We start from the raw sequence: 26941 nt of genomic DNA on the forward strand, positions 1-26941 counted from the left end.
GGCTCACGGGCCTAGTTGCTCCGCGGCATGTGGGATCTTCCCAGACCAGGGCTCGAACCCATGTCCCCTGCATTGGCAGGCAGATTCTCAACCACTGTGCCACCAGGGAAGCCCCCAAGACTTTTAAAATAAGCCCATGGCCACCTGTGGGCTATAAGCCATTTCTGTTGGCACTCCTCTAACAGGGCCAGAAGGCAATTCTGTCTGGCTTTACTCTAAGCAGAAGAGATGAGCCAAGCCCTTAAGACTCCTGCTGTATACAGGCTCTCACAGAGACTCTACAGGATTCAACTACCATGATGGAAGCCTGATTCCATCCCAAAGACATAAACGGCAAATTTTAGCCCCACAGGCATATCACATTACAACTGTACAATCTAATACTAAATGGACTTTGGGACCCAGTGGCACTCAGCATAATTTGTCCTGTATTATGTCACTGGGAAGACAAAGGGATGACCAGGGAAGACAAAGATTGATGGACATAAGAAGTGAGCAAGAATGATTCCCTAGAGAAAGGATAGGAGGGGGAACGTAGACAGGCTCTTGATCACGGGCTCAAGATAGTAAGATGGCTTCATCTGATGGGCAAAGGGCAGCAAGCACCTGGGACAGTCTCTAATGAGACAAGTCTAGGCTTGGATAAAGAGTGACATCCACATGGGTGCCCTCAACGGCACTGTACATATTATTAGTGTCTTCTTTATATGAAGACCTCTCAAGAAAAATTTTGTTTTTACTTCGGAACTGGGGAGTAGCTATGCTATTCCCGAAACAAGACAAAACTAACTGGTTTTTATCTTATGGACTTAGGGAATTGAGTAACGCATGATGTATCCTTTGATACCAAAATGATCCAAAAATTTTTCCCTACCTTTAGAAAGAGCTGACTCTTAGAGTACTCTCTGTAAGGCATGGTTCTTAATGCTTTTCATAATCACCAATTCATGTAATCCTCACATTACTATACATGTATTAACTAATACAATGTCCCCAATGCAGTAGGAATATTTTTTTTCAGATGAGGAAATCCAGGGACAATCAACTTGCCTAAGGTCACAGATGCAGTAAGTGGCAGACTGGTATTAAAACCCAGGCAGTCTGGCTCCTTGGTCCAAGCTCATTGGTGCTTTACTGTCTCTTACAGTAAGTATAAAGGTCAACATTTATATTAACCTTACTTTTGGCTTTATCTCGTTTTTCCTAATAAGGGCATAACTTGGAGATATCATGAGTTTGGTTCCAGATCACCGCGATAAAGCGAACAAAGAGATAAAGTGAGTCACAAGAATTTTTTGGTTTCCCAGAGCACATAAAAATTAGGTTTACACTATAGTCTATTTAAAGTGTGCAACAGCATTATGTCTAAAAGTACAATGTACATACCTTAACTAAAAAACACATTATTGTTAAAGAATGCTAACCAACATCTGACAATGCAGGGTTGCCACACACCTTCAGTTTGTTAAGAATGCATTATCTGTGAAGCACGATAAAATGAGATATGCCTGTATTGCCTTTTCTTCAACCCAATTTTTTTTCCCCTTAACTTCTAAAAAGAAAACTGTATATAGTGTGTATTTTTGTAAGCCCCTCTGAATTCACGCTGGAATAATATAGACGACTAGACGTTAAAAAAATAAATTCTACTCTAATTAGTCCCTACAGCACTTTATATGTAGTGATCAAAAAGTGTCGACTTAACCTATAAAAAACAGTCTGGATGCATGGAGAAACGGAACTCCTTGAGGTCTGGAACCTCGTCTTAATGACGTATACGTCCTAGAAATCAAACATAAGTATTACTTTTTTAAAAATTAAGTTTTGAAAAAGTGTGTTATTTTGTGGAATGGTCGGCTCAAGAGGGTTGGAGACTTAGAAGAGAGCAAGGTTAGCTTCCAATCCTGAATAACAAGGAAGGCAGAACTCTGAAACTTGGACCAATCGGAGATGCTCGCGGAGAAGCAGTCCCTTCCCCGCTGCAGCCTAGGAGCCGTGAACCTAAAGATATTTTCCAGTTAGGACAGCCTCAGAGTACCCCTTCCCAAAGGCGCCAGGCGGGAACCGTGAGCGCAGCCGTCCACCTCAAAGCAGTCCCTATTTCCTTGCCTTTCCCTGTCTCCTTCGCTGGAAGCCTCGGGAAGGCGGGCCGTTGCAGTCACGGGGAGGCCCAGACACCCCAACCCGCAGGTACACACCGCCGCTGAGGGCGTTCCTAGAGGTGCACCCTCCCCGCCTGCACAAAGAGGACTCTCGCCGCCTCGACCGCCCCGGATCGCGGACCCACCTGAAGCCTCGGGAGCAACAACGAGACCACGACCTGGGGCGGCGGTGAGCCCAGCCTCCGGCGCCGGCGGAAGCTGCGACCTCGGGACCCACCATTCGCCGCGCCCGCTCGAAGAGAGGGGTGGCTCCGAGAAATCATTCCTCTTCTTCCTTTCACTGCTTGACTCTTCTCATATTTCTTTTAGCTTCAACACATTGTAAATTCTTTAAAAATAAAACTTCGGCCCCAGGTGACGAGACTCGGTGTAAATGCCACCTCCTTCCTCCAGCTTAGTCCCTCCCACCCCCGAAGATGGTATCACCCTGGCTCTCCCCGCCTCCGCGGATCGCCTCCAGTTTCAAAATGGCGGCCGCCATTGAGGGGCTTCTGCTACCTGATCGTCACCGGCGTTGCTGAGCCAACCTCATCTTTTCTCGCTCTTGAACCTGGATGCGGCTAGGGGTTGGGAAGGGCAGTGGACGGCGTTGGGGGAGGACTGACGAGGCAAGTGGGGGCGGAAGAAAGCAGTGCGCCTTTGGATGGGGGAGGGAACGTCTCGGCCCTCGGGGAGAGCCTGGCTCCGACTCCGACCCGGTCTCCGCCGCGGACGTGCCCCCAGGGTTGCGGGTGCGACTGTCCTGGTCGTTTCTGGCGGAAGTGTTCAGCGAGGGAAAGAGAGTGACTTCTCCAAGGGTCTAAAGCTCTCGGTCTTTTGTGGCAGTTCCTACGATTCACTCCCAGGCTCTCCTTTCCTCCTTTTTGCTGTTTCCCTCCGGCCTTTCAGTCTCTCGTCGCTGGAGGAGTTAATCCGACGCCAGCTTTGGCTCCTTAGCATTGTGGCTACCTTGTTCTCAGCCTCCTCGCTCGGGGTCTTCCCGTCGTTTCGGGTTGAGAGATCACGAGGCTACTGGGCACAAAGTAGGCGTTCTTTTTAGTTAATCGACTCCAAAGACCTTTAAGACGTTACAATGCTTTATTAAAACAGCCTCGGCCCTCCGCACCGCCCCCCCCCCCCCCCCCCGCCGCCGCATCTCCTTTGAGCGCTTCCAGCATCATCACTCTATTTACATGCTCTTCAGTAAACAGGAGGTCAGAATAATTTTAACTCCGCCAAGTCTGGCTTCCTGTGACCAGGCGAGCCTGCGTTATCATTGCCCATGCCCTGAGTTTTAATTTTAGAACCCCTTTGACCCTATTGTGAAACCCGTGCTCTCCCGGAATTGACCAGGAGGAGACTTTTCTCACTTGAGCTCCAGGGCTAACCCAGACTCTTTCGTTTTCCCTTAGATTTTGCATGGTTCCCCTCAGTTGTCATCAACATGCACGATCGTTATTGAGAGAGCAAGTAACTGATAGATAATTAAGGTGAAATGGTATCCGTCAGAAATCACTGCCCGGAAGGAATTTATGATACGGTGAAGGTTCATTCCTTTCAGTACACATTTATGTTGCTTTGAGCGCTGTGCTTGGTATTGGAGTTAAAAAGATTCACTTTTACACTTCCCCATACATTTAACATCCATTCAACATAGATTCTTTGTGCCCACTTGTGCTAGCTAAAAATAAATAACATTGCCTGGAGACACCAAAATAGCTTTATAAAGGAGTAAATATTTGAGCTGGGTCACGAAGGGTCAAAAGGAATGTACTAAGCTCAGGAGGAGGTCATCGCTGGCTGCAGTACAGAGATGCAGAGACTTGAGAAGTTTTGGCGTGCTTAGGGAGAGCGGGAGAATGAATGCGCTTGAGCATGCAATGTAAGTGCGGTTGGTGAAGGAACAGGGAGATTGAGGTAAACTTGTGAAGGACCTTGCTTTCCAAGGAAGGTGTTTAGATTTTATTCAGTATTTAGCCGGAAGTCAGTGCCTGCTTTGCACAAGGAAGGGGCATGAGGATATTTGTTTTTTAGGGTGGTCTCTCTGATAGCTGTGTGGAAGATCAACTTGGAACAGGAAAACTAGATGAGAGGAAATTGCAATCATTCAGGTAAGGTAATGAATGCCTCCTTTGAGGCAGGATAGTAAAGGATGTCAGACAGACATTTCTGAAATGTCAAATAGGATTCAACTGGTGGCAGCCAATTTGGTGCTAAGAGGGTGACCTCAGAATTTTTAGTCTGGGAGACTAAGTGGTTGGTGATACCATTAAATAAAGCCTAAGACATGTACCTAAAAATAGTATGGTGCCAACTTGCACTTTAGGAGTGGCAAAGCACAATGCTCTACAGTCCAAAGCATTGATTTTAGAGTCTAGAAATCTCTGCTGTTACAGTAGCCTCTAGCTACATGTCGCTATTGCACACTTGAAATTGTGGTTAGTTCGAATTGTGATGTGCTGTAATTATAAAATACACACTAGATTTTGAAGGCTCAGTACCAAAAAAAAAAGCTCAATAATTTCTTTAATGATTGCATGTTGAGATGATAATATTTTGGATATACTGGGTTAAATAAAAGTAATGTCACCTGTGAAACTTCAATGTGGCTGTGAAAAAATTTTTTAATTACATTTCTGGCTTGCATGATATTTTTGTTGGACAGAGCTGTTCTAGTCTAGACTAATGATAGAGGGATTAGTGAGGAGGTGGGATTTGAGCTGGGCCTTAAAATGATGATAGTCAACGGTGATGTCAGAGCAGCTTGCTGGCTCCCTCCATTGCCAGTTAAGGCATTTCAGGCTCTGCTTTTTCAAGCAGTAGGAGGCCTTCAGAGATTTCTGAGCAAGGGATCCTATGTGCAGGGGTGTTTTGGAAGATTAATCTGGTAGTAAGGTATACGTTGAGATGAAGGAAGGAAAGGCTGGAGGCAAAGAAACAGAAACCCAAATGTAAGGTAATGAGGCCCTGTATTAAGGTACTTCCAGTAGGAATGGAAAGGGAATGATAAATGTACAAGGCATTCTTGGGGAAATAATCAGGAGTTGGTAACAGTCTGTTCAAGAAGTAAAGGAAGGAATAAAACAAGGAGTGTTTCAAGCCTTGGTTATTTAGATAACAATTAAGAAGTCATGTCATAGAGTTACAAGGTACGTTTGAGTCTAAAGAAATTTAGTCTCAAAATAGAACCAGCAAAGTTGAAAGGAGGAAGTGTGCTGCTAAATACCTAAATACTCTCCTTTTTTATCTCCCTGCTTGCTCTGTCTTCTTTATCTAATCATGTACTCCAGCTAGTTTTTCTAAAATACAGAACTACCTGTATCACGTCATCTTACTTGATAAGTGATCTTAAAATGTCTCTCTGTTGCCTGTTCTCTGTTCAACAATTAGAACTGGGTCCAAAGTTTCTAAGGCCTTTCATTAGTTGGCCCTTTTCTATTCTTTAGGACTTTTCTTTCATTTTTTGCTTATATGAAAGTGTGCCAGGCTAGTTTTGTCACTGGTACTCTAAGTTTTTGTTTTATGCCTTTGATCATGTTATTCCCCTGTTTTGAATAACTTTTTCTCTTTGTCTCTTTCTGCCCACTGCCTACCAATCCTTACCAATCGAATAATTTATGATCCCACCTCTTTTCTGATTCTCAATAACATAAGCTAATGTCAGTTTTTTAAATCTTATTTCCTAAGCCGCATATTTCAGCCCCTGATTAGAGACAATTTCATGTTATTTATTTTTGTCTTTTATTATCTTAGTCCTATTTTTTTATGTAAGTTTAGGCTTCCTAAAATTATGACAAATTTATTTTTTTTTTAAAAGAACCATATAGGGACTTCCCTGGTGGTCCAGTGGTTAAGACTCTGCGCTTCCACTGCAGGGGGCACTGGTTCCATCCCTGGTCAGGGAACTAAGATCCTGCATGCCTCGCCACACGGCCACAAAAAAAAAAAGGACCATATGTTATTCTGCTTGCTCACAGTCTTCACCTTAGGGCAAGACACAGATGTTAAATACCGTAATTAAAAACAGAAGTAAATCATTATACCGCATTCATGAGACTCTTATTTCTTTATTTTTTAGATTTTAAAGAACTCTTTCTTTGAATTCATGGTGTTTCATCCTATATACGACTGAGATACCAGTAAGTAAAGACTGTTTAATAAAGATACAGCTTTATTATATTACAAGCAATTGTAATAAAAATCTTTTCATCTATTGGAATCTGGGTCTGTCTGCAAAAAAGTTTTAACATGAACTTATTCAGTTCTACCTGCAAGAAACTTTGTATTTTCACTTCATACTCTAAATAAAGAAAGTGGGGGGGTGGGTAAGGTAGATTTGACTAGGAAAAGTTTCTCTTAGGCCATTAATATAATTGTGGTACGGGGAGCTTTTTGGCAGGGAGATTCAAGTCCTATCCAAAACTGTATTTATAAATATTTTTCATCAAATAGAGAATTAGTATCTTTGTATTTCTCATACCTTACAAATAGGAACACACCAAGTCAATATATGTTTTTTAATTAATTAATTAATTAATTTGACTGCGTCAGGTCTTTGTTGCAGCACACAGGATCTTTGTTGTGGTGCGCAGCCGGGCGCAGGCTTCTCTAGTCGTGGTGCATGGGCTCCAGAGTGCACAGGCTTCTCTCTAGTTGTGGCACGTGGGCTCAGTAGTTAGCGGCACGCAGGCTTAGTTGCCCCGTGGCATGTGGGATGTTAGTTCCCCGACCAGGGATGGAACCTGCATTCCTTGCATTGGAAGGCGGATTCTTAACCACTGGACCACCAGGGAAGTCCCTAAGTCAATGTATTTTTAATTTTAACTTATTTGTTTCAGTAACTATTTGTTAAACAACCACTACATGTAAGACATGTGCTAAAATAGTAAGGATACAAAAATAGATCAAACCTAGTCCTGCATTCAGAGAGCTCTCCCAAGCCAGAGGAAATACATGTAAATAGGTAGCTGTTAATGGTGTGGTAATAGCACTAAGCTCATTTAATGCCAGCCATCTTCATTTATTCATTTAAGAAGCATTTACTGACCACCACTATGTGTCAGGCACCGTGGGGTGTTGGAATATAACTATGATCAAAATAGACCAAGTCGCTTCTTTAATGGAGTCCTTATTCTGGTGTGGAGGTTAAGAGGAGAGAAGGGGATGGACAAAGTGAGTAAGTAAATAAGCAGCAAGTGCAGGTGGGCACTAAGTATTTTGAGGAAAATACACGTTATAGATGTAACTGAGGTGGGGATGGACTTCAGGGTGGTCAGAAAATGTTTCTGAGAGAATAAATTTGAGGCAGGGAAAATAATAACTCAAACTAGTTAGAGATCTTGGTGACAGTGGAGATAGAAGGAAATACTTGAGAAATTATTATACTTGAGAAATACAATAGAAGTAAAAATGCAGGACTTACTGATGGATTGGATGTGAGCAGCAAGTTAAGGAAGGAATCAAGGATGATGCCATCAGAGGCCAGATGGTCTTAAAGCTGTGAGATCAGGTAAGATCGCCTAGAGAGAACAGAGAAAAGAAAGTCCTGCTGAAAAGCACTGCCTCATTTAGAGGTTGAGGGGAGAAAGAGGAATTAACTAAGGAGAGTGAGGAATGGCCAGTTAGATATAAAGAAAACCAGGAGTGGGTTGACAGAGGAGAAGAGGAAGCTGTTTCTGGGAGGATGGAGCCGTTAATTTTGTTGATTGCTGCTACGATTTCCAATGATTTGGCACCACAGAAATGTCTATTGGCTTCAGTTGTATAGAGGTTTGTCAGTGACCTTGATGAAAGCTCTTGTAGTGATAGGGTAGAGAAAGACGTCAGATTTAGTAGTGTGAATGGGAGGTGAGAAAGTGGAGACACATCTGTGGACAAATATTCTGAGAAATTTTGCTGTGAAAGGGGAGCGTGGAAATGATGAAGCAGTTGCAGGGGATTGGAGAATTAAGAGAGGGTTCTTTTAAGTTGGGAAATTCTAGAGTATCTTTGTATGCTAATAGGAATGGTACATCAGTGATACGTTGATGATACAGGAGAAGGAGGGGATGATTGAAGAAGTTATCTTTAGAAGAGAAACGAGAGTGGGATTCAGAGCACATACAGGGGATTGGCCTTGGATGAGAGCTGAGCTATTTGTTCCTTACGATAGGAGACACAACAGTATACATGCAGATAGGTTAACAGATACGGTATTTGGAAAATGAGGGGTTACTGTCTGATTACTTTTATTTTATAATTGAGGAATGAGGTGAGATTATCAACAGAGAGTAGGGTGGAGAGAAGGGAGCGTGATACTTGAGCAGAGAAGAGGAGATGTGAAATGATGGTCTCAGAGATGGAAAGTCAACCTACTAAGAAAAATCAGATTGATAGGTAGGACATAGTGCCTGTTTGAGATCTTTGGCCATGAATTTGAAGAGCAAATAGCATAGTTTTGTGATTGTTTTTTTTTCCCCTTCTGGCAACAATGAGCTGCTGGAATAGACAAAGTGAGTGATTGGAGTCAATGAGGGTTGGGATTTTGCCCGGCTTGTACAAAGGAGGGCTAGAGCAGCAAGATACTTGAGAGTATTTGCAAAATAATCATGATGGATCACGGATTGATGGTAAGACATGAGTGGAGACAGGAGGGGGTCATGGACGGTGAAAAAGTAGTCAGTGGATTAGAGATACCAGTGAGGCTAAAGGATTTTTGCAGTGGGAATTCTAGAGTAAGGAAGGTGGGAGTGAGAGAGGGAGATAGTTGAAGGTGATATTTTGAAAGTGCTGCAGCTTATTGGTCATGATAAGGTCACGGTTGTGACTGTGGTGGTGGGTAGCTGAAGTGAAATGAAGATTATTGGAGTTGAGAAAGTCAAGGAACTAAGAGGTCAGTATTGAAGCTACTCAGAGGAAGACTGAGTCAGGAACTAAAGTCCTCAGTGAGTGAGGTCAGATTAATAGATGCCAGCAATAAGGAAGAATAGGAAAGGCTCACGGTGAGCTGGCTGGGCAGCGTGACCTTCAATGGGATTGGAGTATTTTGAGGAGGAAGGAGAAGACAGGTCGGAAGCTGCAGTGAGGAGGAAGGAGCACATCCTTCCTGCTTTGGAGGTCAGGGAGTACAAGAGGAAAGAAGGCCTCTTGAGAAGCCTGCAGGAGAAACTAGGTTTCTGTGAAGATGTGCAGGTGAGGAGAATGTTCAGAGAAGAGGTTGAAGTCCAGGTGAGTGCAGTAGTTCCAGAGGGCATGCTGAAAGGGTTTCAGAGGGAGAAGAGGTAGTGGATTGGGTCCAGTTAGATGTACACATCAGTGATGATGCATAACCTAGGAGTCTTGGATCTTTGGCTGTGACCGAGGTAAACAAGGATGGGAGATAGGGCAGGATTAGCCCCCTGACAGCCTGTTAAGAAAGGTGGGCAGTTTACCTTAGTTTGTTGAGATGACCTTGGGCAGATGGCGAGGGATTGTGAGATATGCAGTGACCTCTCTTACTTGCGTAGTTAGCCAGGAAAGGCTAAAGCTGAGATCTGAAATGTTGCTGTGGAGTTGTACTTTGCTAATCAGTGTTTTTAATAACATCTGTTTAATAGCACACAAATTCTAGGTCCTAAATTCCAATACGTGTGTTCATGTTGTATCTTCTTGAAATGTGTAGTAGACGTCCTGACTGTATTCTGTCAAGTATGTGTTGAGCACCTACTATGTGTCAGGTTCTCTTTTAGGAATTACAAACATAAGGTACTACCTCTGTTTCAGTTGCTCACATTCCAGTGCAAGAGTTCTTAACGTTAAACTCCCTGAAAAATACATGATTTTTTACATGTATATGGACCATTTCGTCTTTTTTTAAGGACTGGGGGGAGAAGGAAGGTCTATAGCCCTTTATCAGATTCTCGGGGGGGGGGTCCCTTTATTTAAGGGCCACTGGTCTACTAGTAGAGAAAGACCCATAAACTAATAACTGTAATGCAGTGTAATTACTGCCATCACAGAGCAAAATAAAGGAGGAACAAATTTACCGTGAAGCGTAAGTTCACTAATTTAGTATACATTTATTTATTGAGGAACTTAGTAGCCTCCATTCTAGGTAATTTACACATTATTTGAAATCTTCCAACATCCTTTTTATGTATATATTAATACTCATGATTTATAGACTAGGATACATAAGTGAGGAAAAGTTAATTAACTTGCCCAGAACCAAATAGGAGTAGATTCAAATACGGGTCGGTCTGATTCCAAAATCTACTACTTTTCATTAAACCACACTGGGGAGCCACTGAAGGACTCTTTGTAAACAGGAGTGTGTAAGATTATGTTTGTACCTTTACACTTAGCAATGATGGAAATAGGTCTTTAAAATGACTTTTATGTTTAACTGTGTTTTTATTTCTGTTGAAAGAACCTTTTGGATTGTTGTTATTGGACCGAAAAAATGACGTCTATTATCAAATTAACTACCCTTTCTGGGGTCCAGGAAGAGTCTGCTCTTTGCTATCTTCTCCAAGTCGATGAGTTTAGGTTTTTACTGGACTGCGGCTGGGATGAGCACTTTTCTATGGATATCATAGATTCCCTGAGGAAGTAAGTTACTGTTACTATTTCCACACTTTTAGTAAATCAACTTCTCTTTTGTACGCTCTTACACCATTTTGATGTTACACAGTGTTTGCTTTTTTGCTCTAATTTAGTTGATAGTAAAATATTTAGTTTTACTTATGCCAAAGAGCCAAATAATGACTGTTTTTATTTGTGTAGTTTTGATTGACTCAAGCTGTGTTTATTGAAATTCAGCGAAAAATTAAGTTAATTGTTACTTGGCCGATGGAACTCAGTCGAAATTTTTGCACCCTAATTTTAGAAAAAGAGTAAGATTAAGTTTATAAGAATTTGAAGAGAGGAAAAACCTTCCTTGTAAAAGTTCTGCAGTCAAATCACATTAGCTTATTTTCTATTATCTTTTGATGCAATTCCTGTTATCATTTGATTCAATTTGAGAACTGGTGCTTAGAATAAAGACCGTGAGATACAAAAGGATACTAATCCATCAAAGAAAAATTTAGTTACGTTAGCAGTACTGTACTAATTACGGAAGGAACCAGGACTTAAACATTTAAAACACTTAGAACTTGTTGCAAAAAATTTTTTTCTTATTTTTTTGTTGATGAGAACATATTATTCATTGACTAATTGAAGTTTTACTATCATGAATATACTGTCAGTCACCATGCTAAAAAGCTGAGACAAAAATCCATAATAAATATGTGGCCTTTTAAATATCCTTTCCTTAACAATTTCTTAAATTCTAACTGGGTTCTTGAACTTAAATTAATAGTATACAAGATAGCCACTTGAAATCAGCTTATGTGTGGTGTCTACTGTTTCCCTTTCTTTTTCCTTTTTTTTAAAAAATGTGTCTAGACACTATATATTTACGTGCAACTTATACCATAATTTTGATCTCTATGTAGGACAGCGGTAGTAATAGTTGAAATTCATAGGTAACATAATTTTAGCTCTTAGTTTTTCTCTTTTACCCCAGCATAGTCTTCGATTCAGAGTACTGAGAGGAATCAGAACTGGCAAATTAATTTTGAGTATCCTGCCTTTACCCTTGGGAACAAGACTGAGAAACAGTCATTTTGATTGTGTTCTAGGCACGTTCACCAGATTGATGCAGTACTGTTGTCTCACCCCGATCCTCTCCATCTTGGCGCCCTTCCATATGCTGTCGGAAAGTTGGGTCTGAACTGTGCTATCTATGCAACCATTCCTGTTTATAAAATGGGGCAGATGTTCATGTATGATCTTTATCAGGTAATTTAAGCAATTGAAAAAAAATTTTTAACACTCCTGCAGTGAGCATTTTTAACCTTTTATTTGTGTTGTTCTTTTAGTCCCGACACAATACAGAAGATTTTACACTCTTTACACTAGATGATGTGGATGCAGCCTTTGATAAAATACAGCAGTTAAAATTCTCTCAGATTGTGAATTTGAAAGGTAAAACATGTTTCCAGTAGCAAATAATTGGACTAATGGGTTTAAACTACTGAAAAATACAAGGGGAATTTGTCATAAAAATTATAGGCACTATTGTCTGAAGAAAAAAATTAGCATTTTTTCATAGGGAACTGTGAAATTCCCCGAAGTCATTTGAATTTTGAAATATTCCAGACTAAATTCGAACAAAATGTAACAGCTCAGGCCTTTTCACATTTAATTTGGGAAAGACTTATTTAGTGTTTACTGTATATAGTGCACAAAGGTAGATGTGGCTAGCTTCTCTTCCTAAGAGCTCACAGTTAGGTTGAGGACAGTAGATCAGATGTAGGTTGAGTAGCTCAGATGACTAAATGTAGTGATTGAAGTAAATGAAGTGCTATGGCAGCAAAGAGTAGAACATGCCTGAATTCTAGAATTGAACATTAAAAGAAAATTGTCATTTAATTAGGTCAGGAAGTCATATATTAAGTGTACATTTTTCATCTATAGAGAGAATTATATTAAAACATTTTCATAAATTTGAACCCATAAATATGAAAAAATGGCACAAAATGGACTCTGAAGATTAGCCAGGAAGTAACAATGCTCTTAGCAGTTTTGCTTGTACTTGTTTTCTGTACGATACATTCTTTACCATAATGAGATAAGAATTGTCAATTTAGAGGTTAGCGAAGATGGAAACACTTGATAATTATGTGGACAATAGAAATATTAAAATTTATTAGTTCATATGAAGTTATTAAATAGTAATGGCAATTTCTAGCCTTCTATTTATCAGCACAAATATATCTGCAAGAATATATAATAAAATGACAAGAGTGCCTGCATGAAGGTATGGGGTAGCTGGGGGACAGGCGGGTGAGACTTGCATTTCACTGTATGCCTTTTTACTTTTGAATTTTGTATCATTGCATATGTTACCTATTTAAAAATAGCTAAAAATAAATAACCTTTCTTTAGGGTTGTAAAAAGAAATCTGAGTACTGTCATTATCTTGTTGACATAGGTAAAGGACATGGCTTGTCTATCACACCTCTGCCAGCTGGTCATATGATAGGTGGAACAATATGGAAAATAGTCAAAGATGGAGAAGAAGAAATTGTTTATGCAGTTGACTTCAACCACAAGAGGGAGATGTAGGTATATCAAGACAAAAGCTAATGGAAATGCAATTCGTATTATTTCATTCTTTGGAGGGAAAATTAGAAACAAAGTTATTTTTTTAACTAGAAATCTAGAGCAATTTAAAAACACCAAACAGTGAATGTTTTCAAAGTATTTGCATTGTAAGGGAAAAAAATTTGCATTGATATGAGATAAAAGACATTGTTTTGAAATTTACATGCAAATATCCACTCTATAAAACAGATATCTCTCTGGAGATGTTGCAAAGGAGATTAATTTTTGTACAACAAATAATATTTTATATGTTCTTGACCTGCTATTTAGAGGAACTTTGCAGGTGGGGTTTTTTTGGGTTTTTTGTTTTTGATAAAGTCATTAATACCATCTAATATAACTATATTTAAAGTCAGACTCCCTTTAAAAGGGGACACAGTAGTTTAATTTTAAAACTTCATTTCATACTTACAGCATTTCTATAAAATTGTTTTGGCTTCTTTTGTAATTTCTGTACATCAAGTACATAGCTATTCTATATTAGTTTACAGTATCCTCAAGATCTTTTGTATCTTATTAAGAAATATTTAAGACTAATAAGTTGAATTTTAGGCTCTTATAATCACAGGTTAATGAGGAAAGATGGGTATTTGAGTACATGGTATTCAAACATTTTGGGAAAAAACTTGGTTTGTGTCTTTTTTTACCGCATAATAAAATAAATTTCAGGTGGATTAGAATTAAATAGAAAATGAAACAGTATTGGTGAGTCTGATCTCTTGATTTGGAAAAGACTTTGTAAGCAGAGAGGCAGTGGACCAAGTTGCAAAGGAAGACTGCTAGATTTGATTACATACAGGTTTAAAATGTCTGAAACAAACTAAATTAAAGACCTATAAATGAGGGAAAATATTTACATCAAGTTGAGCAAAGACTTATTTATAAGACCAGGTATTAATCGATCAAAAAGATCCTAGCTGCAAAATGGACAAAAGTTATAAAGTCAAAAAAGAGAAAATTTAAATAATGATTTTTTAAATTAAATACTGTTAAAATTGTTTTTAAATGGTAGTATTTTTCTGGGAAATATTTAGTGAGTTGGTCATTCTTTCTGGTTGAACCTTTCTGGAAAAGGGAGAGCTTTCTGAAAAAGGTTAAACCTTTCTGGAAAGCCATTTAGCAATATCATATATTCTAGTAAATACATTTCTAGGAATGTGTCCTAAAGAAACAACTAGAAATGCAATTGAAGCTTTTTGCAAAAGTTTTCTTTGACAGATTATTTATAATGGCAAAAAAAAAAAGTAACCTAAATATCAATAAAGGGAAATGACCAAATAAATATTGTACAAACACAACAGAAAGCTTTTATAATTGTTAAAAATCAGATTTAGAAAATGATTTTAATGTCATGGGAGAAAACTAGGATATAGAGCTGAGTATATAATCATATACATGGGATATCACCTTTGTAAAACACATATACCTATATACGCATAGAAAAATTTATTTATGTACTTAGAAGATAATACCCCAAAATATTATATCGATTATCTTTTGAGTGATGGTACTCTGAAAGAGCTTAATTTTCCTTTTTTGAATGTACCAGATTTTCTTATCAAGGAACATGTATACTTTTGTGGTTAGAAAAGGAAAAAACCTTATATAAGAAGTTATTTTTTAAGTAAGAAAAGCCATTGTTTATTTGAAATGATATAAAGTATTCCTCTTCTTCAACTTCATTATAGCCACTTAAATGGATGTTCCCTGGAAATGCTAAGCAGACCTTCTCTACTTATCACAGATTCATTTAATGCTACGTATGTGCAGCCCAGGAGAAAACAAAGAGACGAGCAACTTCTGAGTATGTATTGCATACTGTCCTTTGTACAGAGCTGTGGAAGTGCATGGTAATATGAATTACTGTTTATTCTGTTCTGTTTGACATTTTTCTTGTCATATGAGATTGGCTAACTCTAGTATTTTTGAAAAAATATTATGTGACCATATCAGTATTTTTACAAAAAGATGCTTTAGTTGGTTTGAATTTAACTTCTGTGGGATAGGTATAAAGATTGGTTTCTTCCTGCCATTCAGCACATAGCTAGCTCTCACTGGTATATGTCTAGGGAACGTCAAAATACATAAAGATTTCGTATAAATCTACTAGAAAAACATTTACACTCTAAAAGAAAAATGAACAAAGGAGGTAAATGAGGGTGCAAATAGTCTGCTGATTTTGGTGTTTGAGTGTTTTATGCTCTAATTTAGTAGTCTTGATTCTAAAGAGATGTATCTGGGCCATCCCTGGTTGCTTCTGCTTTGGCTTGAGCCCTATTACCTTACATTCTTTTTTTGTAAGCTGCATGGGAATTCAACAGGGAAAATTGGATTCCACTTTCAACATGTTTGATACCACTGCCTTCATTTTTCTGCTTAAAAAGTATGACTTATAAACTGTGTTACTCTAACTTTAAGAAGGTTTTCAATTCTTGGTATTTTTTTGTTGTTTGTTTTTGCTAGAGTTTGATTTGACTAAATATTTCCAAACAGACTTTCATCTGGAAAGTCTTTTATTGGAAGAGGGAATATTATTTATCTTTTATTCTACAGGCATACATACATACAAAACATGTATGTATTAATCTAAACTATAAATGTGTGTGTATAAATTTGGGAATTATGTTTTATAATGAAGTTCATTGAGGTAGGCAGGTGAGACCAGAGTGACCTGGAAACCCAAGGCTGATTGCATTTGCCCTATTCACCCAATTTTCCCAGTATACTATACAAATGTCATTTTCTATGTGTACTATGGGTGAAAGGGTTGGAAACCACCGATTTATAATTTTTCAATGAAAAAAAAAATCGAGAGTTAGTGGCATTCTTATAAACTATAGTCTTTATAGTAAAAACATGGAGATAAAGTTATCTTTAATTTTATAGCAAAGTATTGTTATGTTCTATAAGGATTTTACATTCTTGTTTTCTAGCAAATGTCCTCGAAACACTTCGAGGTGATGGAAATGTGTTAATAGCAGTGGACACTGCGGGCAGAGTTTTGGAACTTGCTCAACTGCTTGATCAAATTTGGAGAACTAAAGATGCAGGATTGGGTGTTTACTCATTGGCACTCCTAAATAATGTCAGTTATAATGTGGTGGAGTTTTCTAAGTCCCAGGTTTGTTTTCATGTTATCATTTGTAATAAAGATGTTTGCTACAGATATTGGGCTTATGGAAAACAATATGTTAATTGCCCTTTGGATTTTCTCTTTCTCTTGGTGTTGATGATAATAATGTTGGTAATGATGATGATGATGATCAAAACTAAAAATCAACCACTTACTGTTCTGTACACTTTGTGTATTATTTCATTTAATCCTTGTATATCCTATGAAGTAGGTTCTGTTTTTGTCCCCATTTTACAGATTGGGCAACTTGGTTCTCTAATGCTTAGTATCACAATCTGTAAAATGAGGGCAAAAATAGAACCTACTTCATAGGACATAATTGTTAGAATCTGTTTTTCTCTTCCTTTTGGATAAGTTCTTTCTCTTGCAGTAGCAATGTCTGGGGTAAGATATTCATTTAGAACTTATATACTGTCTTCTGAATAAGATTTAAGATGACTTATAACTGAAACATAATGCAGAATTAGATTTCTAGGGATGAACAGTGGTCTGGGAAGATCTGATGGGGAATAGAAACAGACAATAAGCTGCTTATTAACATGGTACAAATATAAGCAACCATTGGTGGAAAAAAGACTTTAAACAGGATGGAACTTGAACTCCTTGACTATTGTAGGATACATTGAGGTTATAATACAGTATTTTCTAATTATTGTCACCTTTTCCCCCCATATTAGGTAGAATGGATGAGTGATAAATTGATGAGATGTTTTGAAGACAAAAGAAATAATCCATTTCAGTTTCGTCATCTCTCTCTGTGTCATGGTCTTTCTGACTTGGCTCGAGTACCTAGCCCTAAAGTGGTACTTGCCAGCCAGCCCGACCTGGAATGTGGATTTTCAAGGGATCTCTTTATTCAGTGGTGCCAGGACCCTAAAAACTCGATCATTCTAACTTACAGAACTACTCCTGGGACTTTAGCACGTTTCCTAATTGATAATCCTTCTGAAAAAATTACAGAAATAGAGGTAAGTGCTTGTATGTGTACTTTATCTTTTTACTTTTTTGGCCACTGTGTGGTGTGTGAAATCTTAGTTTCCTGACCAGGGATTGAACCCATGCCCCTTGCAGTGGAAGCAGGGAGTCTTAACCACTGGACTGCCATGGAAGTCCATGAACCTTATCTTAAAATTGTTTGGTGGGTACATTATACAAGATGTTTATAACAGTGACCCAAAATAAAACTTGAAGTTGTTTCAGGATTTTTATCTGACTAACAGTAGAGAGGCTTTAATAGCACACATTTCAGAGCTCCTTAATTGGATACTCTCAGTATTGAACCCTTCCATGGTGCCCTCTGGAACCATACCCAGAGAGTATGCATATATGCTGTATTCTTATTCACTCTTTGAAAAATTCCTTTCACATCCTTACTGTAATTGAAATCTGGCTATTTCCTAATGATTTCTTTTTCCTGTAGCCTTCTCTTTCATGCTTCGTGTACTTCGGGCGGGGTAGGTATCCTTGTTCTGTGTTGCAGCTTTCAAGCCATTTCTCTTCCCTCTGTAGTTCATGCCATCAGACTTGAAAATACACTGACCCCTCCTTGTTTCAGACACTGATCTCTTGGTCATTCTCTGTTGTTCATCGGTGACTTTAGACCCTGGTTCACAGTCTTCCAGTGCACTCCTACTCAGGACTCTATTCTTGATGACTTTAGCATCCATATATATGATTTATCCAGTTTCTTGGCCCTCTCAGTTCCTTGACACCTTATTTCTTAATGATCTTTTCCTCCACTCCACCTCAGCCATCCCTCCCCATGATCATGCTGTCCACTCCCATGGTCATACCTTTAACCTTGTTATGATCTCCAGATCTCTCCCTCAAGCATCCCACTCTGGTCTCATAGCTGACTTTCTCTAGTACTCTCATGCCAACAATTCTTTGGTCCCATTGGGACTTTCAATTCATGAACCTCACCACTTCTGCTAATCATCATTGTTCCATCTTCTGGCTGTGTTGGGTCTTCATTGCTGCGTACAGGCTTTCTCTAGTTGTGGTGAGCGGGGGCTACTCTTCGTTGTGGTGCATGGGCTTCTCATTGCGGTGGCTCCTCTCGTTGCGGGGCACGGGCTCTAGGCGCGCGGGCTTCAGCAGTTGTGGCGCGTGGGCTCAGTAGTTGTGGCTCGCGGGCTCTAGAGCGCAGGCTCAGTAGTTGTGGCGCACGGGCATAGTTGCTCTGCAGCATGTGGGATCTTCCCAGACCAGGGCTCGAACCCGTGTCCCCTGCATTGGCAGGCGGACTCCCAACCACTGCGCCACCAGGGAAGCCCCATATGTCTAGGGTTCTTTGCCCTCTCACCTTGTTAGGGGTATTTCTTCTGTAGTTATTCTTTTTCTCTCCATGATCTATCACCTCTTCCCTCTACTTGGTGACATCCAAAATAATTTTTACTATTCCTCCTCTGTTCCCAAACTTGTTCTTCTCTGAGTCTCCCTCATGTCATGGACGAGCAGTGCTTTCCACATATTTATTCAAGCCCCAAATACAGAAATTTAAAAAATGTTCATTGAAGTGTAATATATACTGAAAAGTTTGCATATTGTAAGTGTACAGCGTGATGAATTTTCACAAATTGAACACACCTGTCCAGCTTATACCCAGATCAAGAAGCAGACTCTTACCAGTACCCCAGACGCCCCCTTTCTGATCCTATCCTTCCAAGGGTAACCACTATCCAGGCTTCTAGTGCACAGATTATTAAAATTTATTTTCAGTTCCTTACTTTTCTCTCACTACCCATATCCAATCCAGCAGCAAGTCCTATTGACTCAACCTCCACATATATCCTAAATCTGTCTACTTTTCTCCATCTCCACTCCCAGTCATCCTAGCCCATGCTAAGTGGTGTTGCCTGGACTGTGCAGTGGTTTTCTAATTGGTTTTGCTGTTTTTACTTTTATACTCCCTTAATCCTTTCTTCTCATAGTGGCCAAAGACATATCTTTCCCTTTCACTCTGTCTCTGTCTCTCATTTTATTGTGGTAAAGCCACATAACATTAAATTTACCATCTGAACCATTTTTAAGGGTCCAGCACAGCAGTGTTAACTATATGAACAGTGGTGTACAACAGATCTCTAGAACTTTTCATCTTGCAAAAAGTTCTATACCCATTGAACAACTCCCAAAGGCATCTTTTAAAAATTCATCATTTCATGTCATTCCCTTGCTTAAACCCTCAGGTGGCTTCCTTCTACTCTTTGAATAAAATTCAGACTCCTTACCTGGGCTTTCAAGATCCCACTGATCTGATCTCCACCCACGTTTCTGACCATATCTCATTCTACTTTCTTTATGCTCTACACTGCTTCACTGCATCAGGGTCTCCTGCCTCTGATGTTCCTTCCCAGCTTTGCACTTGGTCACTCCTTGTCATTCAAGTCTCAGTTTAAAGGTCACCTCCTCAGGTAGGGCTTCTCTGACTACCAGTCTACTACTCAGTTAGTTGCCAACCCATCACATTACTTTATTTTTCCTAGCTCTCATTACTATCTGATATTTTCCTTTGTTTGTTGTCTTCCTTTTCCTACTACCAACTAGAATACAAGTTCCATGAGAAAGGGATCTTGTGTTTTTATATCCCTAGCACCCAGAACAGTGCTTGGTACATTGAAGGTCCTCAATAAATGTGTTGGTTGAATTCATGAATGACCAAATAGGTGAATAGGCAATAAACCAGATTTCTTATCATGTTAGATAAGAGTTTACTATGTATGGTATTTTTTCATCTACATTTATCACTCTCTAGAGTCAAATCTTACTCATTTAAGAAGAGCAAAAACAGTAAATGCATAAGGATTAATGAATTGGAGTAAATTTGATTAGGAAAAAGAAATAACTTGGAGGTAATACAGTGAAGGACTAGGGAGAAAAACATCTTAGGGTTGATTATTTTAGACATCTGTTTTTGAATATAGCCATTAATTTTAGATATCTTAAATGAAAAATAAGATGGAGAATAAAATTTATTATAGCAACAGGCATAAACTGAATCACGGGGTAAATATTCTGTCAAAGTTTATTTGTGGTTAAGATAGAGATCTGTGTAAATTGCTGAGGGTGTGTACTACAGGAAAATAATGACACATTTCTAAATTGAACTTATTTCCAAGTAAGCAAATGTGGGATGCCAGGTGTAACATGTAAATCACTCTTTCATCCTATATAGTAGAAACACTTGATTTTGGTTTAATTTTTTTTGTTGCTTTTTATTTTAAAATAATTTCAATGTTAACAGAAAAGTTATAAAAAATAGTATACCCAGATTTCCCAGTTGTCAGCATTTTACTGGATTTGCCTTATGACTTCTTTTTATACATATAGACACAGTATTAGATATTTTTTTGAAAGTAAGCAGCAGGTATTCCATCATTACCTCTAAACACAGCAGTGTGTATTACCTAGAAACAAGGACTCTCCTGCAAAACTGTTGTATAATACATCCGTTGAAATAAGGAAATAAGCACCGATATGATACTACCATTTCATCCACTGACTCCACTTGACTTTTGGTGAATGCTCCAACAATGTCCTTTATAATTACCCTTTCCTTTTTTGTTCGGAATCCCATCCAGGATTACACATTGCATTTAGTTGTCATGACTTGACATTTTTGAAGCATATATGTTCTAGATATTTTTTTTCTGTTCACATACAAATATCTATATGATTTTTTAAAAAAAGAAATGGGGCCAAATTACCCACATATTTTTGAACAGTGAAAGTAGATACAGATTTACTTTATTCAATACTTGGTATTAATAAACTTTCAAATGTTTTTGAATAAGTGAATGAATTCTTTTTAATAATTCTTTAATAATACATTATGTATACGTACTTTGATTATTTAATCCAGTGGTTCCGAAAAGTATGGTGCAAGGACCCCTGGGGACTACCTGAGATGCTTTCATGGAGTCCACAGACTGTTTTTCATGATAATATTAAGATGTTATTTGCCTTTTACTGTGTCTACATTTATATTGACGAGTGAAAGCAATGGTGGGTAAAGTGCTGGTGCCTTAGCATAAATCAGGGCAGTGGCACCAAACAGTATTAATCACTGCATTTTTCATTACCACACACTTGTAGTTCAAAAAAGTCAGTTTCACTTAAGAATGTCCTTGATGAAGCAGTAAAAGTTATTAACTTAATTAAATCCTTTTACTAAAAAGGTTTTTTTAATAATCTGAGTGCCAAGATGTGAAATATACAAAAGCACTTGTGTTGCATACTGAAATATGATGTTTGTCCTGAAGAAAACCACTTGTGTAATTGTTTGAGTTGTTGAGTTAAACTAGCCACTTTTTTTTTCCTGAAACACTGGTTTTACTTGAAGTAATGACATAGTTATTCGGACTTGGCTATTTAGCAAATATTTTCCCAAAAATAAATAATTGAGCTTGTGGATCTAAGGAAAACAATTGACAGCATTTCTTGCCTCCATCTGATAAAATAGAAACTTTCAAGTGAAAATTAGAATTTTGGAAAACTTATGCCCGTCACTGTGAGACTGACAAAAGACTTTTCTGATGAGATTGGTGGTGATATTTGCAAATGTGATTTTAAAAAATATTGTCAATAATTGTAAGATCTGTGTAATTTAGTGAACTAGTATTTTCCAAATAACTAATGCATGAAGTTGCAAAATAATGTACAAATAAAAGATCCAGTCAAAGTATAAGATAAATCAGTAAATTTTAGTAACAGAGTACAAAAGTTATCGGTATGGTTACAGATTCCACATTACAACTAACCTTTAAGAAACTACCACTTTCTGAGTTTTAATGTAATATCAGAGAAGAATATTCATGAAAAGGCTATTTAAAAATTCTTTCCAACTATTCATCTGAGGCTGGATTTTCTTCATATACTTTAACCAAAACAATATATTGCAAGAGATTGAATGCAGAAGCAGATGTGAGAATCCAGCTGTCTTCTGTTGAGCTAGATATTAAAGAGACTTGCAGAAATATAAAATAATGCCATACATCTTACTAATTTTTTTTGCTTTGGAAACTATAATTATCTTTTGTAAAAAATGATGTTAATGTTAACATGTAATGAATGGTTTTATTACTTTTTAATATTTAACAGATAAATATTTTATCTGTTAAATAGATACAGATAAATATTTTTTAAATCTCTCAGTTTTAATTTCTGATATGGTAAATATTAATAAATATAACCCACAAAACCAAATTCTTTGAGGTTCTCAGTAATTTTTTTTTAACACTTTTTTTTTTTAAATTTATTTATTTATTTTTGGCTGTGTTGGGTCTTCGTTTCTGTGCGAGGGCTTTCTCTAGTTGCGGCGAGCGGGGGCCACTCTTCATCGCGGTGCGCGGGCCTCTCACTATCGCGGCCTCTCTTGTTGTGGAGCACAGGCTCCAGATGCGCAGGCTCAGTAATTGTGGCTCACGGGCCTAGTTGCTCCGTGGCATGCGGGATCTTCCCAGACCAAGGCTCGAACCCGTGTCCCCTGCATTGGCAGGCAGATTCTCAACCACTGCGCCACCAGGGAAGCCCCTCAGTAATTTTTGAGGGTCTAAAAGAGATCAAAAAGTTTGGGAACTACTGATTTAATCATTCTATGTTGATGGATTTTAAAATTATGTCCAGCTTTTTACTATTACAAACATTGCTGCCATGTACTTTTTTTCTTCATGTTTGTGTGATCATTTCAGTAGGATAAATTCCTAGAAGTAGAAATGCTGTGTTAAACGACAAGCACATTTTTAGTTTTAGATGTTGACAAACTGCCTTCTAACATATTTGCACTAATTTTCCCAGAGCGGATGAAAGTACCCTTTCCCCATTAATAATTAGCATTGCCAATTTCATAAATTAAAAGATGGTATTACATTTAAAAATTTTTCAAAAATCATTAGTAAAGTTACATATCTTTTTTTGGCTATTATTTATTTTTCTTATTTTATAAATTGCTTGTATATCATTTTGTCCTTTTTTGATATGTTGATCATCTTTTTTCTTAACTGATTTGGAAGAGCTCTTAGGACAAAGTAGCTTCTGATAGTCAAATAGTGCTGCAGATAATTTTCTTAGTTTTTTTAAATTTCATGAGATTTAAAATGTCAGAGGTTTTTTTTCCCCGTCACCATATTTATTCATGTTTTCTTTTGGGTTTTATGTCATATGTAGGTCTCACCTACACCAAATTATAAAAATACTTCTCTGTATTTTCTTTGCCTGATTGGTGATTTTTAGCCAGTTTGACTTAAATTAAACCCATCCTGGAAATGTGACAGCTCAATTTTAGTACTAATCTAAATAGGGTCTGTAATTGCACATAATGGAAACTTGAATAATTTCAGAGGAAAATTTAGTTTAAAGATGATGAATCAATTTAGAGATGTGATGTATCTCACACCCCACTGCCTTAACCCCCTAATATTGATGTTTCCTTTCATCTGCTATATTTCTGTAGTTGAGGAAACGTGTGAAACTTGAAGGGAAAGAACTTGAAGAATACTTGGAAAAAGAGAAACTAAAGAAGGAAGCTGCTAAAAAACTTGAACAGTCAAAAGAGTAAGTTGTTTTCAGACAGATTAGAAGTTTATATAAGTAATTTGATAACTTATTTCTAGACAAAAACGTTTAATTGAAAATATTTAAATTTTCTTTTGACTTTATTACTTTTATTACATCTTTCCAGTGGTGCTAGAATACTAAATCCTTTCAGTGCTAATGTTAATATGTATTTATTAACTAGCAGTTAATGCTATATTTCACAAAATATCAATCCCATAATATTATCATTATCATTGAATTAATAGTGAATGTTAATTTATTAATAATTTTATAAATATTTATTAAAAGTCTTTTGGGGACTTTATGACCTTTATCTTTTCCCAAACTCCCTTAGGGCAGACATAGATTCCAGTGATGAGAGTGACGTTGAGGAAGATATTGACCAGCCATCAGCTCATAAGACTAAGCATGACCTGATGATGAAAGGTGAAGGTAGTCGTAAAGGAAGTTTCTTCAAACAGGCTAAAAAGTCTTATCCTATGTTTCCTGCCCCAGAAGAAAGAATTAAATGGGATGAATATGGAGAAATTATCAAGTATGTGAGCAAAATAAGTTTTTCTTTCTTACAGATTGGAGGTGGTAACTGTATTGTCATTTTAGCTCAAAGAATTTGGTGTTTCTGGTCATCATGTACTTAGTTTCTGAGTATCTCAGCTTGTAGTTTGAAATGTAAAAATAGAAAGGTTGAGGAACATATAGAGAGTTAATAATAAAGGAAAACTGGTAGGTTTATTACTTAGTATGTGAAATGTTTAAAACGATGATCAAGACTCTTTCCCGCCCTCCCCACTTAAAAAGAGGTAAGGGATGTGCATTGGAGAAAGACATATGATAGGAAGAACTTTTGATGGCTAAGGTTATGTTAAGTTTGGGAAATGGGTTATGTCTCAAGTAGTGTTGCACACATGTTTTAGTTACAAGAGGAATAGGAGATAGTGTGAGTGGAACCATAGAAAATCTACCAAATCTATACCCACTATCAGAAAAACAACTGAAATCACACATTCTAATCACAGATTTGAAAACACTACTATCCTGAATAAAGATCAGTCAATGTCAACTGCCTTAGCATAATGCACGCTGTCTTTCACAATTTGGTTTCTCCCTACTTTTCTATTATATTTCTCTTACAGCAGTGTGTGTTCTCCACTCTGGGGGTTCCAGCCTTCTCTCAATTTCCCCCTGCTCAGCTTTTTCATGTCATGCATTTACCCATGTTCTTCCTTCAGCCTGGTTCTACCTTCCCATCCCAAGCTTTCAGGCTGCTGAATCTTGCCTCACAAACCACTGGAAAACTTTCCTGTCTCTCCCTTGCCACCGCAACACAGTTAGTTCCCTCTCTTTTACTTTCTTTGTAAATATCTTGAGCATATGGTCTTAGGTCATCCTTGAATTTAATTAGGAAAATTCTACTGTTTACTTGGCCCTCTAAAATAGTAGGGAGAAAAACTAACAATCTAAACCGTATTGGTGCGTTTGCTTACCGTTTCACTTAATTAATGGCCACTCTGTTTATCATATGGACAGTGCTCTTTAGCTTCAATTTTCTTATCTGAAAAATGGGGGTAAGAATACAACGAGGTTATGCTTTTTAAGGCACTTAGCATAGAACCTGACTCATAGTAAATGCACTTTAAGTGGTTGCTACTACAGTTGTTATGTGGATTACAGTTGGAGATACTGGGCTCCTGCAGCAACCTAGATGTTGGGTGACAGGCCTGGATTCTCAGGAGTGTGAGGGGATTTGGGGGTAGGGCATGATCAATATAGAGATTAGAGAGAACATTAAAAAAAGTTTGCTTTTTAATTTTAATGTAGAACTCTCTCTGATATTGGAAAATAGTTGTGCTAGTAGTTTGTTGAAATAAAGATGAAGGCTTTTGAGGGAGCTAATGATTTTGTATCTCAGGTTTCTCTGTAATGTGCAAAAATGGAGAGTCATCTGCTTTCATTGGGCAGGGAAGGAATAATGTGGGTGTTTTAAGGAAACCAAAGGAGATCTGAGATTTATAAGGACTGGAAATTGACAAGAGAAACCACAGAAATTGAGAAAAAGAATTACTGAAACAAATGCAGGGCCAGGTTGCAAGAATACTTATGATAGCCACTAAGGTCTTCTAATGATGTGTCTAGGTAGGGCCTTTTCACTCACCCACATGGTGTGTTTTAAAGTGTATTCCTTGATGGTCATGAAGAACGTAATATATGCAGTCATCTGATAATTGGTATTGTGAAGTTGCATTGACTTTGGATCAAATGTGTATTTGAATCTTGATATATGTGAGGAGTCTAAAAATTATGCCATCTACTAATTAGTTGTATGTATTAAATAATATTGGCTTGCTTGTTACTACTTCTAATTAGAGACTTTTTATTTAGACCAGAGGATTTCTTAGTGCCAGAACTTCAAGCTACTGAAGAAGAAAAAAGCAAATTAGAGTCTGGCCTGACAAATGGAGATGAACCCATGGATCAGGATTTATCTGATGTTCCTACTAAGTGTATTTCTGCAACAGAATCTATAGAAATAAAGTAAGTGCTCTTGTTGCATTTTGAACGTAGATTACGAGGTAAAATTTCAAGCACTTGAATCACATAATTTACATTGTTTCAAAAGTGAGATTTCCGAATATCCTCTAGTAAGTTTGTGCTTTTAAAATTTAATTTTTTTCTTCTTGAAGTATGGTGTTTTTTTCCCCTTCATTAATGATATTTGAATGCCAAAATCAATTGGTGGTGAGGAGGGGGTTAAACTTTAAATTGTACATGTATGTGAAGAAACATTCTTTCTGGTCTTTTTAGTAAGTCTAGTAGCAGGTGAGCTTGTATAATTCCAAGTTTAATTTTTCTAAACGCTTGTTTAATAAAATAAACTCCTTGACTCAAACATCTCTGCGAGTGCATTAACATCTTAAAAATACCACTGTGTCTTAAAAATACCACT

At 37.8% G+C, this 26941-nt stretch overlaps 1 protein-coding gene across 2 annotated transcripts in view; it reads left to right on the top strand.

Moving 5' to 3' along the window:
• Positions 1-2611: 2611 nt before the first annotated feature.
• The window catches only part of CPSF2 (cleavage and polyadenylation specific factor 2), a 32672-nt gene continuing 8342 nt past the window's right edge, over positions 2612-26941 (top strand). The window contains exons 1-12 of one of the 2 annotated variants that reach the window (XM_007184264.3): positions 2612-2770; positions 6220-6280; positions 10528-10709; positions 11783-11942; positions 12023-12128; positions 13138-13267; positions 14999-15114; positions 16244-16431; positions 17121-17411; positions 23894-23994; positions 24332-24532; positions 26377-26529. In XM_007184264.3, coding sequence (XP_007184326.1) covers positions 10561-10709; positions 11783-11942; positions 12023-12128; positions 13138-13267; positions 14999-15114; positions 16244-16431; positions 17121-17411; positions 23894-23994; positions 24332-24532; positions 26377-26529 — 1595 coding nt within the window. In that variant the 5' untranslated portion in view covers positions 2612-2770; positions 6220-6280; positions 10528-10560. Of the gene's footprint in view, positions 2771-4173; positions 4253-6219; positions 6281-10527; positions 10710-11782; positions 11943-12022; positions 12129-13137; positions 13268-14998; positions 15115-16243; positions 16432-17120; positions 17412-23893; positions 23995-24331; positions 24533-26376; positions 26530-26941 lie in introns of those variants that run through there. The other variant, XM_007184265.3, reaches the window with a different exon arrangement.

The sequence above is a fragment of the Balaenoptera acutorostrata genome (genome assembly GCF_949987535.1).
Source record: "Balaenoptera acutorostrata chromosome 3 unlocalized genomic scaffold, mBalAcu1.1 SUPER_3_unloc_1, whole genome shotgun sequence".
Taxonomy (NCBI): Eukaryota; Metazoa; Chordata; class Mammalia; order Artiodactyla; family Balaenopteridae; genus Balaenoptera; species Balaenoptera acutorostrata.